This window comes from Camelus dromedarius, chromosome 24, assembly GCF_036321535.1.
Source record: "Camelus dromedarius isolate mCamDro1 chromosome 24, mCamDro1.pat, whole genome shotgun sequence".
Taxonomy (NCBI): Eukaryota; Metazoa; Chordata; class Mammalia; order Artiodactyla; family Camelidae; genus Camelus; species Camelus dromedarius.
Genome location: NC_087459.1, coordinates 29,121,094 through 29,139,904, shown reverse-complemented (window position 1 = coordinate 29,139,904; position 18,811 = coordinate 29,121,094). Strand labels below are relative to the sequence as shown.

General features: G+C 42.0%; 1 protein-coding gene across 1 annotated transcript; it reads left to right on the top strand.

Annotated features, from left to right (window-relative positions):
- Window positions 1–1,466: 1,466 nt before the first annotated feature.
- On the top strand, window positions 1,467–18,592 carry LOC135319173 (cytochrome P450 3A29-like). The gene is made up of 10 exons (XM_064478163.1): window positions 1,467–1,592; window positions 1,843–1,931; window positions 3,142–3,290; window positions 7,192–7,319; window positions 8,497–8,563; window positions 10,779–10,939; window positions 12,153–12,165; window positions 13,386–13,597; window positions 15,713–15,877; window positions 18,497–18,592. The coding sequence occupies exons 1-10, from the start codon at window positions 1,500–1,502 to the stop codon at window positions 18,590–18,592; spliced, it is 1,173 nt and encodes a 390-aa protein (XP_064334233.1). The 5' UTR covers window positions 1,467–1,499.
- The last annotated feature ends 219 nt before the right edge of the window (window positions 18,593–18,811 follow it).

Here is an 18,811-nt window from a genome sequence, read left to right as displayed (position 1 = left end):
AGTACTTCATTTGCATGGAACTCACTTCTGATGGGTTATTTCCTTCACTCCTGATTGGTTATTACTTTCAATTCTGATTAGTCCACTTCCCTTACTTCTGATTGGTCCATTTGTAGTACTTCATTTGCATGGAGCTCACTCCTCATTGGTTATTTCTCTCACTCCTGATTGGTCCATTTCTCTCACTCATGATTGGCCTATTTCTACAAAGCTTGTTCCTAGTTGGTCAACTTTTATTATACTTTATTTGCATAAGATGTTGTAAAGTTTAAACTGGCAGCCTATAAAGGCCTGTGTAAACCTACAGACAGGGTCCAGAGCTTGGAGTGTTAACTTCTCTGGGCCTGCTGGCTTAATAAACCTGAGTTCCCCAACTCTCTGGGTGCTGCTTGCTCTCTTGCTGGGATCCAGGTTGGTGTCACAACTGAGCTGAGTGGCACTAGCCTTGGGGGTGAGCTGATGCGGGCAGAGTGGAACTCTCCCCCGTGTCTTTTTTGTCAGTTTTTCCTCAAGTTTTTGCTCTACTGAGTTGCTGAAACTTCTTAAGTGACTCCTAAGGGTTCCTAGATCTATTTTTCTATGTTGCTAGCTGTCTTACTGTTTTTCTTTGTTGGGCAACAGAGCCTGGAATCTCCTTCTCTGCCATCTCGATGAGGTTAACCCAGGATTTCATCATTAAGTGTCATGTTTGCTGTAGTTGTTTTTTGTTTTTTGGATTTTTTTTTTTGCTAAGTGTCCTTTATCAAATTAAAGCAGTTTCCCTCTGTTACTAGTTTGTGAGTTTTTATCAGAAATGGGTGTTGGGGATATCCATTTTAAAATAAAATGTAATTTTGGAAGACCATGGAAATTTTCAAGCAGTTTGGTTTGATACGCCAGTCCCAAGCTCAGAAATAAAAAAATTTTTTCCTTCTTAACCGTGGGCAAACAAATGCAGCGGAAATTGTTTTTCATGTAACATCATTATTTATTCAGACTAGCGAATAGTTCCCTAATCTTTCAAGTGCTAAGCACTATTATTTTAAACAATCACCATAGCAAGACCTCCCCTGTCCCGGCGGCTCAGGCTTTAGATGTATGTAAAGGCAGAACCTGCTTGGTCAGCATGCACTTTGCCAAGGCTCTCTGGCTCCTGTCACCAATCCCCTTCCTTGTACCTTGCACAGCCCAGGAGGATGAGCTCAGACCTACACCCGTTTATTCCCCTGGAAGACCAGTTTCCCTGCCCGTGGGTCTTTTGCATGTAAAAGGAGACTGGACTAGAAAGTTTGGAAAGGACATCAGGTGGCTGGGTGTCTCCTCAAAGGAGGCTGTGCATTTGGGATAAATATTTACTGACCATCTGCCTTAGGGTCAGCTTCGAAGCACAGAGTCACAGAATATTTACTGAATAACTGCTGCACATTTAACACAATTTCCACAAATGTGGAGCGTTCCAAAACTTATACAGGGTAAAATGCGTTTTTTTCAACTCTAGATTTTTTGGTCCAGTGGGAGTTATGAAAAACGCCATTACTCTGGCAGAGGATGAACAGTGGAAGAGAACACGAATATTGCTGTCGCCAAGCTTCACCAGTGGGAAGCTCAAGGAGGTAAGGAAAGAAGAGGACCTGCTATTAGAAACTTAGAGAATAAGGTAGAAAATGAGATCACAGTCCCTTTCCAAGGAGGGATCTGCTGAATTGCAGCTTCCTAAAACTGTCTTTCAGCTTGACCTCCTGGAAGCAACATTGTAAGTTTCGTTATAAAATGTCACTTACAGCTCCATCATGGGAAAGCCTCATCTTTCTAGGACTTGAGTCTCTGTGTTTAACCTCAGGTGCTGTTGTATTTTGTGCCTAGATGTTCCCCATCATTGGCCAGTACGGAGATGTGTTGTTGAGAAACCTGAGGAGGGAAGCAGAGAAAGGCAAGCCCGTCACCATGAAGGAGTAAGTAGGGGCGAAGCTGCCCGTGTTCCGGGCTCTGGGCAGACCTTCCAGCTGCCTGCCGCGGCGCCGACATTCCCACTGCTGAGTTACCGTAATGACCAGACAGAAGCAGGTGTGCAGTGGTTTAACTCCAAGGGGCATCCTAGAAAGAGGTGGATCCCCGAAAAGAGCAGGGCAGCCAGGAGAGAAAGAAGAAACACGGTGATGTCGATTTTGAGTGCGGACGCTGGGGGATGATGGCAGGGGAAGGGCCTTGGTACACACTGGTGGGCCGTGGCTGGGGTGCAATCATCACAATCCGGAACTTGGAACAACTTACATCTCTTCACAATGTTGCTGAGAACACCTGAAGTTGCTAACTATTACCTCTCGCCACGACTGCTACTTCCTTCAGTCCCAAAGGAGAGGAGGCCCCGCGCAGGTTATGGGCAGGGTGACCGTGGGATTGAGCGTCTAGACTGGGGTTTTCTCCGTGAGGCAGGAACAGCAGGTCAACTGGGCCTGCCCTGAAAACCTGGGGACATGCGGTCACTTAGCTGTTACAGCTCTCAAGTCAATTTTGGAGTGATTTATTAATTTTTTAACTAGAAACATGTTTACTCCTTACATTTTACAGAAATGACTCTGCCCTCGGGGCAACCGCAGATCAGCGGCGCTGAGGAAGAGCGGGTCTCTGCAGCCTTAGCGGGGTGCACGCCAAGGCGGGCTCATGTTTCTGGCAAGTCAGAGCAGGGTGCTGCTGTTCTGGGACGTGCTTAAGAGGGAGCACTCTGAGCACAGGTCTGGGTTGAGGCGAGTCCCCTTTCTAGGCTGCCTGAGGACATTAGCGATTCCATCCTTTGTCCTGCTCAGACACGGTGCGTATACACCTGCTTTTGCCCATAGTCAAAACACGCTACTGCAATTTGTGTGATTGTGGGCGTCCATCCCTCTATGACCGAGTTCCTTGAGCCGAGGGTCTAACTTGACTGAGTCCCAGTCGTCCCTAGCACAGGGCCAGCTGTGTCTTTGGCAACTCATATACACCTCATGACCCAGTGGTACAGTAGCATAGACTGTTCAGAGGATCCAGCTGGTGGTTCTCAAAGTGTGGTTCTTTACCTCCTTGCCTGGGCAGCTTATTTTTCATGCATTTCTTGTTGCATATGTTGGAAAAGGATGGGAAAGTCGTGCTAGTTTGAACCGTCCATGTCTTTGTTTCTGCACTCAGCATTTTTGGACCCTACAGCATGGATGTGATTACCAGCACATCATTTGGAGTGAACGTTGATTCCCTCAACAACCCACAGGATCCCTTTGTAAAAAATGGCAAGAAGCTCTTAAGATTTGACTTCCTAGATCCACTCCTTATCATATCAAGTATGTAGACTGTTCTGTGTTTTTCTTTACTCCCTCCCTCCCCTTCTCCCTTTATTCCTTCTTTCATTCCTTCCTCCACCCTTCCTTTATTTATGTTTCTTTCTTTTCTAAAGAGCTATATTGAGATAGAATTCACATAGTGTGTAATTCTCCCCTTTAAAATGTAAACTTCAATAATATTTACAATCTGTGTCGCCGACATATGAATGGATCAGGAAAATGTGGTATGTCAGTGTGTATGTGTGTATATATGCCTTTGCACCATGGAATCCTATTCAGCCATGAAAAGGAAGGAAATCCAGATTTTGCATGATGTGGATACCCTTTGAAGGCATTATGATACGTGAAATAGGTGAGATGGAGGGAGATAAACACTTGAATGTTGAATCAAAAAGAAGAAATCCAACCTCATACAAAAACTATTTCAAATTTTTGGTTATCAGAAGTGGGGGTTGGGTGGTGGGAGAATTGAATAACAGTGGCCAAAAGGTACAAACTTTCAGTTGTAACATAAATAATTGTTGATGGTATAACGTACAATATGACTAACCCTGCTCTGTGTTGTGTTCTTATGTTGCTAAGAGCATAGAGCCTAAAAGTTCTCAACACAAGGGAAAAAGAACATTTTTTATGACTATGTGAGATAATGAATGGTAACTAAGCCTTTTTTTTAGCTTATTTAACATTTTTTTATTCAGTTATAGTCATTTTACAATGTTTTATCAAATTCCAGTGTAGAGCGCAGGTTTTCAGTTATACATGAACATACATATATTCATTGTCTCATTCTCTTTCGCTGTGAGCCACCACCAGATTAACTAAACTTACGATCTTAATCATTTCACAATATATGCGTTGTCATTATGCTGTACACCTTAAACTAACACAGTACAGAGTGTCAGTTATGACTCAAAAAACTGAAAAAATGGCTTTTATTACATTCAGAGATATGTGCAACCATTACCACAGTCAATTGTAGAACATTTTTGTCCACTCAGAAACCCTGTATCTTTTACCTGTCACCTCGCATGCCCCTTGCCCCTGAGCGACCACTATCCTACTTTCTAAGCACAGATTTGCCTGTTCTGGACACTGCATGTAGATGACAGGTGGAATGATATACGTGGTCTTTTGTGGCTGGATTCGATCCGTTGTCGTGATGTTCTCAAGGTGTCCCCGCATTGTAGCATGGATCATTTCTTCGTATGGTCAATTAATATTCCATTAAATGACCTTCCTGCACTTTGTTCATCCATTCATCAGTGGATGGACATTTGGGTTGATTCCACCTCTTGACTGTTGTGAATCGTGCTGCTGTGCACATTCGTGTACAAGTTATTGTTGAAATCCCTGTTTTTGATTCTTTGGGTTAGTACTCAGAAGTGAACCTGCCGAGCTGTATAGTAACTCTTTGTTTAATTTGTGAGGAACTGACAAGCCATTTCCCACTATAGCTGCAGCGTAGTACATTGTCACCGGTGATGTGTGAGGGGTCTGCGTTCTCTGCATTCTTGCAAATGCTTGGTCCGCACTTCTCCTTCTTTTTTATTATGGCCACTCCACTGGGTGTGAAGCAGAATCTCCTTGTGGTTTTGATTTCCGTTTCCCTAATGGCTAGTGATGTTGAGCAACTTTTTATATGTTTGTCGGCCATTTTAGTATCTTCTTAGATAGATGTCTAGTCACATCCATTGCCCATTTATAATTGGATTGTTTGTCCTTCTGTTGTTGAGTTGTAAGAGTTCCTTCTATATTCTAGATAAAGTCTCCTATCGAGATGCATGATTTGAAATATTTTCCCCTTCTGTGTATGTCTTTCTACTTCCTTGATTGTGTGCTTTGAAGTGCAAAATTTTAAACTGTGATAACCTATAAGTCTTATATTTTTTCCTTTCATTTTCTGTGCTTCTGGTGTCATATCTAAGAATTCACTGCCAAATCTCAGGTGATGACGATTTTCCCCTCGGTTTTCTTCTAATATTACGCATTATTGGCTCGTATATATATGGTGTGAGGTAAGAGTCCAACTTCATTGCTTTGCATCAGCTGTGTGTTGTCCCAGCACCTCTTATTGAAGACTATGTTGTCCCCTTTAAATGGTCTTGGAAGACTTTTTAACATTCAGTTTATAGTATACACATGTGGATTTATTTCTGGACTCTAAATTCTATTGCATTGATGTATATGTCCATCCTAATGGCAGTAGCACATTGCCTTGATTATTACACCTTTGTGGTGTAAGTTCTGAAGTCAGGAAACGTGAATCCTACAACTTATTTCCTTTTTCTTTTTCAAGATTAGAGGAAATCATCCAGTCTTTGATGATTCAGTGTCATGTTACATACGAATTTTTCCTACGTGGCCTCCGTCATGTTGGGGAAATTCCCTTCTGCTCCTTTTTGTTGAGAGTTATTAGCACAAGAGTGTATTGGATATTGTCAGATGCTCCTGCTGCATCTTTAGATGATCATATGCTTCTGTTCTTTATTCTGCTGCTGCTACGTATTACACAGCCTTGCATTCCTTGGATAAACCCTCCCTGGTCTTGGTGTAGACCTCTTTTTATATTTTGCTGGATTCATTTGTTGAGAATGTACGCATCCACGTTCATAAGATATGTTGGCCTATGGTTTTCTTTTTCTGTGCTATCTTTGTCTGGTTTTTGTATCGGATTGATACTGGCCATGTACAATGAGTTTGGAAGTGTTCCATCCTCTTCTACTTTTTAGAAGACCTTACGTAAAATTGTTGTTAACACTTCTTTGAATATTTGGTAGTATTCCGCATTGCAACTTTCTGGACCTGAGCTTTTCTTTGTCAAATTGTGGGTTGATTACTTGATTCTTGATTACTAGCTCAAACTTTGTACGTCTTATAGGTTCATTCAGATTGTCTATTTTCTGGCATCTGTCTCTGTAGTTTGTGTCTTTCTAGGAATCTGTCCATTTTATCTAAGCTAACTCATTTATTGGCCTACAGTTTGTTTTGGTATTCCTTTCTAGTCCTTCTCATTTGTTTACTGTAAGTAGTAATCTCCCTTCTTTATTTTCATCACTAGCAGTTTCACTCTTCTGTCTTTTTCTCTTGGTCAATCTAGCTAAAAAGGTCTTTTCAAAGAATCAACTCTTTGTATCATTGACTTTCTCTATTGCGTTTTTATTCTCTAGTTTATTAGTTTCTACTTCAATCTTTATTATTTTCTTTTCTCCTGCTTCCTTTAGTTTTTCTTTGCTCCTCTTTTTCCATATGTTACGGTGGAAAGTTAGGTTATTGATATGAAATTTTTGTTCTTTTAAAATATAGATAGGTAAAGCCATAAATTTCTCTCTGAGCACTTCTTTTGCTGCATCCCATCAGTTCTGATATGTTGTGGCTTCAGTTTTGTTCACTTCAAAGTGGTTCCACGTTGTCCTTTCAATTTCCTCTACAACCCATTAGTCATTTAGGAGTGTATCATTTCACTTCCACGTATTTGTGAGTTTTCAATTTTTTTTCTATTTATAATTTCATGCCATTGTGCTTGAAAGACATACACTGTATTAAATCTATCCAGTTATTTTTTGAAGAACATGATTAACTGAAGTAACGGACTATGGTCTATTCCATCCGAAGAGACTGTAGTTCAATAGTTAAAAGGCAATGAAGCCCAAGGTGTAATTCTATCCCTCTGATCACTCAAAAGATGGAGAAAGGGCCCCTGATCTCACTGCTAGTCATGGCTCCTAGGGGTGGACTGCCCTTGCTCAGGCCTTGGCTTGGAGTGTAAGCACGGGTCCCAGAGGGAATGACTCCCTTTTGAGAATCCTGGTGTCTTCACTCTCTGACTCGTAGCACAGATTATAATTGCTGCAGGGAAATTGTGCATTTTCACTGTGCTTTCCTTTTATCTTTTCTCCTACAGTGCTCTTTCCATTCCTTTGCCCAGTCCTTGAGGTGTTAAATTTCTCTTTGTTTCCGAAAAGTGCCGTGAATTTTTTCATCAGATCTTTAGAAAGGATTAAAGAAAGTCGCCTCAAAGATGAACGAACGGTAAAATCTGGTGGTGTGATATGAGGGTGTTCACGCGTGGGTAATTTATTATTGAGCTGTATACGTACGATTCATGTACTTCCCTGCATTGTTCAAGGTAAGTAGAGAACTATGGATTTTAGAGCAGGAGGGTCCTAACAATTTGGAGTAAATAAATATAGTGGAGTCTGGGGAAGAAGATAAGAACAGGAGTCAGAGAGCAGGGCTTAAATTTAATAACAGGCATGCCAGTTAGCACGTCACTGCAGAAATACTGTTGGGTTAAGACTTCATGCCATTTACCTTCAATAAGTTGTCAAAGGATAAAAATCACTGTCTAAAAGTTATTTTACTCATAGTTCACCAAATATTAGATTGGCAAAGAATCACTTCAAATCCAAGCCTCCTGTCTTACAGACTTTCCGCTGCACACAAGAGGCACCTGGAGGAGTGTAGTCTATGTGCAGCCGTCTCCCAGTCTGGAGCGGGCCGGAGTCTTGTCTGGGCAATGAGGCTGCAAGCCGGTTAAGCCAGCCTTGGCCCAAGAGGACTCGAGGCCAGCGCAAGGATATTAGGGGCAGGGCTGGGTGCTGGAAGGCACTGGGAATTGTGTGGAGTTCTGGGAGGGTGAGGCACTTGAACAAGCTTCAACAAAAGCTGCCGATGAACTCTGCAAATGTAGGGGATTCATTTATGTGACCATTCATCAAGAATTAAAGCTGAGAGTGTGTATATGTCCATGAATGACTGAAAAATTGTGCTGAATGCTGGAATTTGACACAACATTGTAAAATGATTATAAATCAATAAAAAATGTTTAAAAAAAAAAAGAATTAAAGCTGGATGGGAGAGAAAAGAAGACTGAAGCCACACGCTATCTCCTGCGCGCAGGTGTAACAGGAGAGAGAGCAGGTACCCCTTTGGTTAAGAAGCCGTTTCAAAGGCCAGAGAAGCCCAAGATCAGAGAGAGGCCAAAAAGCCGTCGGGCCTGACGCCTGGGCTTCTCTTAGGGGGACGTCGCACCCGCCCAGATGTGCAGCTGGGCATTTTTGTCGACTGAGGACCAAGGTGATACGAGTCAGACTCCTGCTCTGTAAGGGGGCATTTTCTCAGGAAAGAGGTGAAATTCTGCTCTCCTGATTTATTTCTGTCTTCACAAGTAACTTTCTGTCACTGAAATTTCTCTTTCTGTTTCCAGCACCGAGTGGATTTTCTCCAGCTGATGATTAACTCCCAGAATTCCAAAGAGATAGAGAGATATAAAAGTAAACAGAGTGTTTCCGAGGGCCACTGGGGAGGCACAGAGGAAGTGGGTAGTTCCAAAAACATGCAGGAAGTTTTCCAGGCAGATGAGAATTTCTGCCACATTGAATAGAGACACACACTCAGGTAGAAAGTGCGTCTGGGTACCATTTCCAGAACTATGCAGACACAACTTTGTTCCGAGCTTGAAGGGCAAACATAACAAGAACGTCACGCCCAGTGTCAGTCCTGGTCCTGGACCACCTGCAGCCCAGCCTCTAGGGAGCTTGTTTCCAATGTCAATTCTCAGGCCCCTCCAGACCCACTGAGTCTGACCCTCTGCCTGGAAATTTGTATCAAGACTTCGTCACATCGGGAGGGACATTGCCCCAGAGTTGGTGACCTCAACTTGGAACACTTGGATAACGTCTTGTTCACTAGTTTAATCTACTTTAGTTTTGTTTTCCCTTTGTAATTAATAAGTGGCTTGTGGGAGAGGTCTTTTAGACCATAAATATTCTGCTCCTCTTCAGACTGTCACCTATTAGTTTTATTACCAATGGGTGGTTTTTGACTGAAAACTTCATTACTAAGATTTTTGCAAAATGATGATTTATAATTCCATCATTCTTCTGTATTTATGAGTTAATATTCTAAGGGAGAGCTTTCCACTCTCCATCATTTATTATTCATTTATATCAGTACATTCTCACATGTAATTTACTCTCATATCATTTTTCATTTTGATTCTCAAATTCTCTCAGGTTCATCCAATGGATCCCTTTTCAGCAGGTTCCTGCATTTTTTTCCTTCCTTTTTTCCTCTTAAAATTTTTTTCCAATAGACTATATTTTAGAGTAGTTAGTCACAGCAAACTTGAAGGGAAAATACAGAGATTTCAAATATACATCTTCCCCCCACCTCCACACAGCCTCTTCCACTATCAGAGATCACATCACAGTAGTACAGTTGTTATAAACAATGAACATACATTGACATATTATTACCACCAAAAGTCCATAGTTTACATTAGGCTTCATTCTTTGTGTTGTACCTTCTATGGGTTTTGACAAATGTTTAATGATGTATATCCACCATTGTAGTATATAGAGTATCCTGTATCCTTTTCATCTATCATTTTCTGAGAATTTCCTCATTTTCTGATGGAAGACGTTCCAGGTATTTTTTCTATTTCCCCTGACTAGACCTGGAATCAGCCATTTCTTCGAGGAGCTCTGGTTGCCTTTTGTGAGAAATGGTTCTTAGAAACCAAAATCTGGATCTGAGAATGGTCATTGTTACTATGGTTTCCTTGCTTCTAGATCCTCTCAGTGGACAAAGATAAGACCATCAAATATATCATCAGATATATTCACACAGGACTGATGAACATAAGCATTTCTATATCTACTCATAACCAGTGATGGAAACAGGCTCTCTCTCTCTCTGTTTCAAACAAGAATGCCCTGATTTGTAGTTTATTCCATGACATGAATACTCCCATATGGTTAATTTTAATCTACCAGTGGTCTGGCAACCATCTCACAAAATTCTTGAATTTTTAACAATTGGTTCTTTAGAGAGTGATGAGCTAACTCTGGCACACCGCTATAAGTACATCTACAACTACATCTAGATCTACTTCTTTCTATCTATCTGTCTGTCTGTCTGTTTGTCTATCTATCTATCTAACTACATGGTCCAATAAAAATTTCTGTGGTGAAGAAAATATTCTGTATCTGCACTGTTCAATACAGTAACCACTAGACATGTGTGGCTATTGAGCACTTGACATGTGCATACGGCCACTGAAGAACTAAATGTTAAATTATGTTTAATTTTAATCAATTAAAAGTTGTTTTAAATAGCCCCATATTAGACAGCACAGCTCTAAACTCTGAATATCCTGGGGTTTAGCTAACTGAGGAGAAAGAATCTGATGGTTGAATTTGCCCACAATAGCTTTCACAGAAATCGTCATTGGGAAGTCAGAATGCTGTAGATATTTCTTTCACTCATCAGTCGGTGCTGTTGTGAATTACATGGTTGGGGCAGGCACCACATTGATCTGAGGGCTCTAAGTACCTAAAGGTCATAGTCCAGTCCCATCAAATAGATCAGAGCCTGAACATGCTTGGTTTCTCTCAGGAGAAAAAAATACATACATTTACAAACACTGCTGTGATGTGTTTATAAGTTAAACATGCTTTACCTAAAACATTTCTTCTCTTCTTTTAGCTCTGTCTGACCAAGAAATGGCGGCCCAAGGTATTACCTTTCTTCTTGCTGGCTATGAGCCCACTGCTGATTCTATCTCCCTCCTTATGTATAAGTTGGCCGTGGAACCCGAAGTCCAGCAGAAGCTGCAGGAGGAGATTGATGCGGTTCTCCCCAGTAAGGTGAGTGGATGGTGCCTGGAGAGGGAGGAGGAAGGTGTAGCCTTAGCATGAATGTTCTCTTCGCCGCTTCTTAGGAGATTTTTTCAAAAAGCATAAGCATCAGTTCTTTCACCCACGACATTTAGGAAAAACCTCAAAAGTCAAAAACAAAGGGGGAAACTAGGTAATGTGTGCTACTCACAGAAATAGAAGTAGTTTGAAACAAGTACTGGTCCTGGCATATCAATTATCACAATAATGCCAAATGAAAGTCACAAAACCTCAGTGGCATCTAACAAGTATTTACTGCTCCAGTGTCTGCAGAGTTATCGATTGATATGGCTGGACTTGCTCTGGTCTGGCTGTTGACTGATCTATGCTGGCCTTGGCTAATTAGCGAGACTGAATCAATGCCACACATGCTTCTCCTGTCTCTCCACATGTCTTCTTCCCAGGGCAATGGTAGATGGCAGGAACAAAAAGACCAGTCATATGGGTGACTTTCAAAACTCTGCTTGTATCACACTTATGCAACTTTCCATTGGTTTAAAGCAAGCCACCTGGCCAACCCCAGAGTCAGAATGGAAGAGCATCACAAAGTTAGATGGCAAAGGGTGTGGACAGAGGAAGGGATGGAGAACTGGGGCCATTAATTCAGTCTTCCACCCTGGGTAAACTACAGACTACTAGGAGACTGGTAAAAGGAAAGGACAGGGGATAGGAAACAGAGGACAAGAATATGAGTCTTGACTGTGGTTTTGACAAGTCTTATGAGCTTTCAGAGTTCTGGGTCCTTCAAATACAAGGTAAGGATATTTCATAGGGCCTACCTATGTTAGAGATGATCTGTCTTCTCTAGTAAAACCCATATTGTGATTCTTTGGATGCAATAGGAGGGAAAGGTCACTAAGAGACAGAGACTAGTGAAAGCGTTGTGTTCTCCCCCATTTAATAATGATATGTACCAATGACAACACTAATGGCCAATATTTGCTGCTTACTATATATGTACGTTTTAAATGCTTTCTATTTATAAATGAATTTTATCTTCATAAAATTCTGTATAAGCCAGGAGAGGCTAAGTTATACCTCAGTAACAGATGAACCCTCAAATCTCAGGGGCTTTCAGAGCAAAGGTATGTTCCCACATTTACAAGTCCCACACGGATGAGTAGTGGAGGATGGGAGTGGGGAGCTCGGATCCACAGAGTCACTCAAGGATTCTGAATAAAAGTTTCCACCGTCTTATAGCTTCATTGTCTGGAACATGAGGTCTTCTTGTTGTCTGGGGATAAGGGACTTAACAGTTGCTCATTAGCTTTTCAAGTATTTGGTCCCAAAATGACATAACCAACTCAGTTCACAGCCCATTGGCAACGCTGGTTTCCCTAACTTCAGGTGGGCTGGGAAATATGGGGACCACGTGGACACTGGGTGAGCAGTGAGTGTCTCTGCCACAGAGCCCTGTGACGTGTCAGCTCGAATTATCTCCATGTGACACATCAGAAAACTGAGCTGCAGAGAGATGGAGTCCTTGCCTACACTAGTCGTGTACCCAGTGGAGAAAAAGCCAAGCTCTGAGCCAGGGTGTCCTGGCTCCTGAGCCAATTCTTAGCCTTTATGATATTGCCTCTAAAATATAACACCATGTGGCAGCCACATGTCACCCTCACTCATGCCAGGTCTCTGCCAAAACTGAAATTCCATGTGATGTCAGGAGACCTGGCCTCTAGGGCTGGAGTGGCTTGTTTAGAACTTCAGACCTTACAGTCCAACCTGAAATGGCAACAGAAGACTGTTCTAGCAACAAAGGGTGAGGTTGAGTATGGGGCCCTCATCCTCTTGTAACCTTTTATAGAACTTAAATTGTGTTCCCTTGTATCTTCCATCTTACCCTGTTTTTCATGTTCAGTTTAGAAAGGAACTCATTTCTCCCCAAATTATTTATAGAATTTTTGTATCATATAGGATCTGCAAATTTTGTATGTTTGGTCAAAAAATTAGCAAACATTAGCAAAATTAGGGATTTCTCAAGTAATAATTTTATGTTGAATAGTGAATATGCTCTTTTACACATTTGCTTTCTTTGGAGCAGATGCGTTGCCTCACTTTTGGAAGGAAACACTGAATTCGGCCTACTTCATACAGAAGCAGGAGTCATAGTCTATTAGTCATGTTTGTTCACATGAGAAGGAAAAGGTCCTGCATGTTAATGTGAGGCATTTCAGGACCTGTTAAAGGGATTGTCCCAAAGTCTCTCATAGTCATAAATACTCTGCACATCTCAATGGGCTAATGAGCATATCAAAGGATATGATAAATATTAAAATGTCTATAAATGCTAAGGTCCTTTACCAGTTAAATTACTCTTTGGTGATCCTAAACATTAAATAGTACTATGTAGACTGAGTTGAACCCAGATCTCAATTTATCACAATCTCTTTCTTTCTTCCCAGGCACCTCCCACATGAGTCCCTGGAGCAGCTGGAGTATCTTGACATGGTGTTGAGTGAATTGCTAAGGTTATTCCCACTTAATTCTAGACTTGGGAGGGTCTGTAAGAAAGTTGTGGAAGTCAGTGGGGTGCTCATTCCCAAAGGGACAGTGGTGACGGTGCCAGTCTTCGCTCTTCACGATGACCCGGAACACTGGCCAGAGCCTGAGGAGTTCCGTCCTGAAAGGAATGAGGCCCTGGGGAAGGGAAACCCTAATCTGATCCAGACTGGTTCCAGGCGTATTCTGATGCCTCTTATTATAGGTGACCAAAGTGTGACCATACAGTCATTTATTTGTACATCTTTTTATCGTCTGAAGCTTTTTCTTCTTATGAGAGTGATCATTGTTGGAGTCAAATTTTACAACTGTGGGCCAGAAAAAAGAAAATTATAGCTGTTGATCGTCCTAGTACCTTAAAATAGGCTCCATTAATAATATGATGTATGTCCTTACGGACATTTTTCTATGCACATATAGATTTTTATAGAATTAGAATGGTAGTATATTTAATTTGGTTTTGAACTGCTTACTTGATGTAACAGTCCACTATAAACAACATTTTATGTGTGTACATATAATCTATGTGAATGATTATGTATATATGCCATAATTGACCTAACCACTACATTATTTTAGGTGTATAGGCATTTTATTTCCTTGAAGTCTTTCTGTCTGTTCTCTTCAGCTCTTTGAATTCACCACCAATGTTCCCACATTTCCATGTTTTTAAACATTGACTGTCACGTCTTCTACCATTACTGTGAGAGTTCAGGCTGAGAGCCCGGGGGTGATGTCACCCCTGGTGGTTGGAGCAGCCTCACTGAGGGCCAAGGGGAGCACAGGCCCCCGGTGCTGTCTGCGTCTGCAGTCCTGGGCCACCTCCCTCTGCCTCAGTATTTGGTGACCTTCCAAAGAGAAGTCCTCTGACCTCTGGACGTCTGGGACATCCTCCTTGCAGGGGCTTGTGCATCCTCTTCAGGAACCAGGAGCAGAGGGCTGGTTTGGGCACAGCTTGAACTCTGGAAAGAGTTGATGGTCCCATTTATTGTATAATGAGTAAAATGTGGAATGAACTTTTTCAGGCCCCAGCTGGGATCTAGACTTTTATTACCCCTGCCTTTAAGCCCCCTGATGGCAGGGATTTTGTCTCATTGCCACAGTGTCCCTAGTGCTAGCATCATGGCCACACGTAACACTTGCTGAAAGAAGTCAGAGTGGACCAAGTCCTCTGTTTTCTGGACCAGGGAACCTGTGGTTCCTCCCAGCTCAGCAGTTCCCTGCCCCGACCTGCAGCTCCACAGTCCTAACCCCAGACAGAGACCACTCACTCCCCTTCTCTTTATTTTATGCAGTCGTCAAGCAGACAGACAGTGCTTACCTGTTTTTCAGGGACTGGGCCAGAGAGTGAGACATCTCAATGTTAAAAAAAAAATGCTTATTATGGATAATTTTTGATGAATGCACAATATACATATGTTTAACATATACACAAGTATATCCTATAGGCACAAGTCTATTAAAACTATGAAATAGTTTTAATGTATCTATCTGTGCCTATTCCCTGCCCAACAAGCATCAACCCATGTCTGCCCCATCCACGGGCCACTGCTACCCTCCTCCATATTCCCATGTTATTTGAAGTTACGTTGTTTGTAAATATTCCAGGAGGTTTTGCAAAATAGGGGCTCTTTGAAATATATATAACCACAAAGCCATTATCACTTTCCACAAAATCCACATTTTTTTCTTTAACTATCAGGGAATTTATAGGCTAGTGGAGCCGACAGAAAGGAAATCTGTGATTAGAGTAGCATTGTGTACTTATGTAAATCTGCCCTAAGCATCCTCTGTGTGGGGGAGAGAGAAGAAGACAGAGACACAGGGGAGGGGGAGGGGAGAGGGTCCAAGTGGAAAATGACAATTTAAATACTGGGAGATGATTCTCGTCCTTCCTTCCTCCATGAACATGCGACCAACATAGGCATTGCAGGAACCCACTTTATTTCCATTCAGTCTCATTTCCTACTTGCCTTTCAGAGCATGAACACCTCACCACCCTGAATGTAATTTTAGCGTCTAAAAAAGCATTCATCTCATCTCTCCAACAAGACTGGGCGCTCCTATAGGGTAAAGGGGATGGGAAGGATCTGGAGCTGACCTTTCTCACAGCAGGATGTATGACTCGCCCACAAAAGGATCCCCAGTGCTACTAACTGAAGAGTTAAGTTAAAACCTCAGACCTGGAGCTCTTGTGGTTTTTATGTTTCATTAACTTGTTTCATCTACTGTTGTGGATCCAGGTTCCGGAAGAAGAACCAGGATGGCATAAATCCTTACACATACCTGCCTTTTGGGACTGGACCCCGAAACTGCATTGGCATGAGGCTTGCTCTCTTGACCATAAAACTTGCTGCCATCAGAGTCCTGCAGAACTTCTCCTTTAAACCTTGCAAAGAAACACAGGTCAGACAGTTATCTATGTTCATTCATAATGTTTTAGTGTGAGTTTTTAAACTGATATATATATATATATGTATATGTATATGTGTATGTTCTATTTAAGGAATAATTTGCATAATGACATGAATGTATTTGGAGCCATCTGGGACCTTTAAGGGTCCTTCAACTCTGGAGGGCTAAGTCATTTGCTTTATAAAGACCCAATTCCAAAGGTCATCTAGCTTCAAAGAAGTTAGTGTGACACTATTATTTGCAGTCTTTTGAACCCGAGCAATGTTTTAAATTCAGTTTCAAGTCCACAGGAAGGAAGGGGAAGTGTGTGCACGATCCTGAGTGCAGTGATGACCACGTCATGAATTTTGAATGGTGTTCTTCTCCATTAGAGCTTACAGAGTCTCCTGACAGGTGTTCTAACCACTGCTTGTACAATGAAATAACTGGAGAGTTTTAAAACTCATGATGCCTAGGTCATCTCAGACATCTAATATAATTCTCCCAGGGTGTGACATTCAAAACGCCCCCATTGAGTCTCATGTGCAGCCAAGGTGAGAATCCCTGATTGAAAGCATTTCTGCCAGATGTGAGGACTCCCATGGTCCCCCTCACCTTCCAGGAGTCCTGCTGCCATCGGGCTGGGCTCCCTTTACATTCCAATAATAACTCCACGTGTGTCCTTCCCGCTCCCCCCACCATCTGTTCTCCCCTTTCAAGTTCTAGGTCAGTCCTTGGGTCCCTCTTGGAGCCTTCCCCATCCAGTCCAGAGTCCATCCTCCCCTCTGCTGTGTTGTCTGTCAGTTACCATGGGCTGGCATCGTGGGTGGTACCACCTAACTGAATACTTTGCCATTGAACCATCCAGTTTGGTTCCTATGTTTTCTTCTCACCCAAGAATGTCTTTAACTCTAGGCCCTTGCGTAAACTCTCAGTGGTGCCTCACGGTCACCCGCCAAATGCTTAAGGAATGATATGCGGTTGGTTAGAGTTCTTGGATACAATTTTTGAACAGTTTGTATTTTTGAAATTTAACAAATGACATTTGTGCATGTGCTCTGTGTGTGTGTCTGCAGGAGAAATGTGTGCATGCCATTTGAAATTCTAAAATAACAAGGTGTAATATTTATAGAAAAATTGGAGACTCTCTTATACAGCACAAAGAAAAGTAGCCATTGATTCATAGAAGGCAAGACCCTATAATAAGGCTTATTTCTAACAGTCACATGTTTAATAAGCAGCTCCTCCCCTTAAGTAAGCTTTCTGAGGGAAAAGGGGGATAGAGATGGTTTCCATTTTACTTCTGAGCCTCCGTGTGTCAGTCCTGTAAGTATGTACAGACAGGGGACTCAGCCCTGGGAGGAGGAGGGCCTCTGGCACACCTGGGAGGGGGCAGACACTCCCCGCAAGCTCCTCTCAGTCACCCACAGGCTGGGGCTTCTCTCCTCCATGACAATCTGTTTTCCCTTCAGTCAGCTGAGGTTAAAAAGTCACTCAGTTGGTGTACCCAACACTGATGGAGTGACTGGGTGAGAATGGGGCTAAAAGTATCAGGCAAAACACTGTGGATCATCAAAAGTTCACCATTGGCAGAAAATTGGCATAACAAAGATGTCTTTCCATTATGAAACTGGACGAGGTCCACTGGGAGAGGTGACTGGGCTCTACAGAAACTGAGGATGGCCCAATTAACATGTAATTCCCACTGGCAAGTTTCAACGGACACAAAATTACCGTTACGTGGCTCAAGGTAGTTGCACGCTAAGCACACATTCTACCACCGAGCTACTACTCTCCCCACAAGAACCTAGTAAATTGTAAAAATTCAGCCTTCGTACTTAAAATTTTAATCAAAAAAGGAACACAAACCAACCTGATTTTGTCTTTTGCCTGGTACAGAATAGGTAGTCGATAGATATTTTGTGGAAAGAATGATGGATGAGTGCTTTCACTGTCTAGTCTTGACATAATCTGTAGAATAAATATAAAGAGCCAAAGATAAGGAGGGGAGATTGGATGAAGCTACAGACTCCCAGCTATAAGGTAAGTAAGCACTGGGGACATCACGTACCACATGATGAGTACAGCTGACATCTCTGTACGGTAGACAGAGAAGTTGTTAAGAGAATAGATCCTGAGAGTTCTCATCTGAAGGGAACGAAATGTTTTTCTTTTTATGTATCTGTATGAGCTGATGGATGTTAAGGAAACTTATTGTGGTAATAACTTCCTGGTATATGTAAGTCAAATCATTATGCTGTACACCTTAAACTTATGCACTCCTGTAGGACAAGTGTGTCTCAGTAGGTGGACATTTTATTTTAATTTAAAGAAAAAGGTAATAAAGGAATGCTGCCAATAATTTTACTCCATATGTACAGTATGTAAATTAGACCAATTCCTTGAAAGACACGACTATTAAAATTCACTCTAGGAAAAACAGACAACCTGACTGTCCCTGTATCTATTAAATACACTGAATTTGTAGTTGAAAAAAATGAATCAAAGGTATATGGTGCTGTTCTGTGTTTGTATAGCATCATTGTCCATCGTCTATCTTATATACTTTGCTTCTTTTGCTTTGGCGAGGTTTCATTAATTGTTTTTCATGTGCTTGTTTAATTGTTCCAGATCCCCCTGAAATTACGCCCTGGAATGCTTATACAACCAGAAAAACCCATTCTTCTAATGGTTGAGCCCAGAGATGGGACGCTAAGTAGAGCCTGACTTTCCCTAAGGACCTGCGCTTTTTCCTTCAAGGAAGCTGCATCCCAGAGCACCAGAGACCTGGGTTTACTTTGTGATAAAACCCAGAAATGAAGATGGGCTTCACCTGCTGCACTTAGTAGGTGATTAATGGCTGCACAATCATTTAGCTTTCTCGGTGTCTACGTGGAGTGTTATACGCCGTGTCATGTGAAGGAGGTGACTCATGAGGGCCAGATA

Excerpts from the sequence above, each read along its gene's own strand:
- LOC135319173 (XM_064478163.1), top strand. The coding sequence starts at position 1,500 with ATGAAAAACGCCATTACTCTGGCAGAGGATGAACAGTGGAAGAGAACA. Across the intron at positions 1,593-1,842 it reads CCAGTGGGAAGCTCAAGGAG|ATGTTCCCCATCATTGGCCA; the intron begins GTAAGGAAAGAA and ends TTTTGTGCCTAG. Across the intron at positions 3,291-7,191 it reads TCCACTCCTTATCATATCAA|TGCTCTTTCCATTCCTTTGC; the intron begins GTATGTAGACTG and ends TTTCTCCTACAG.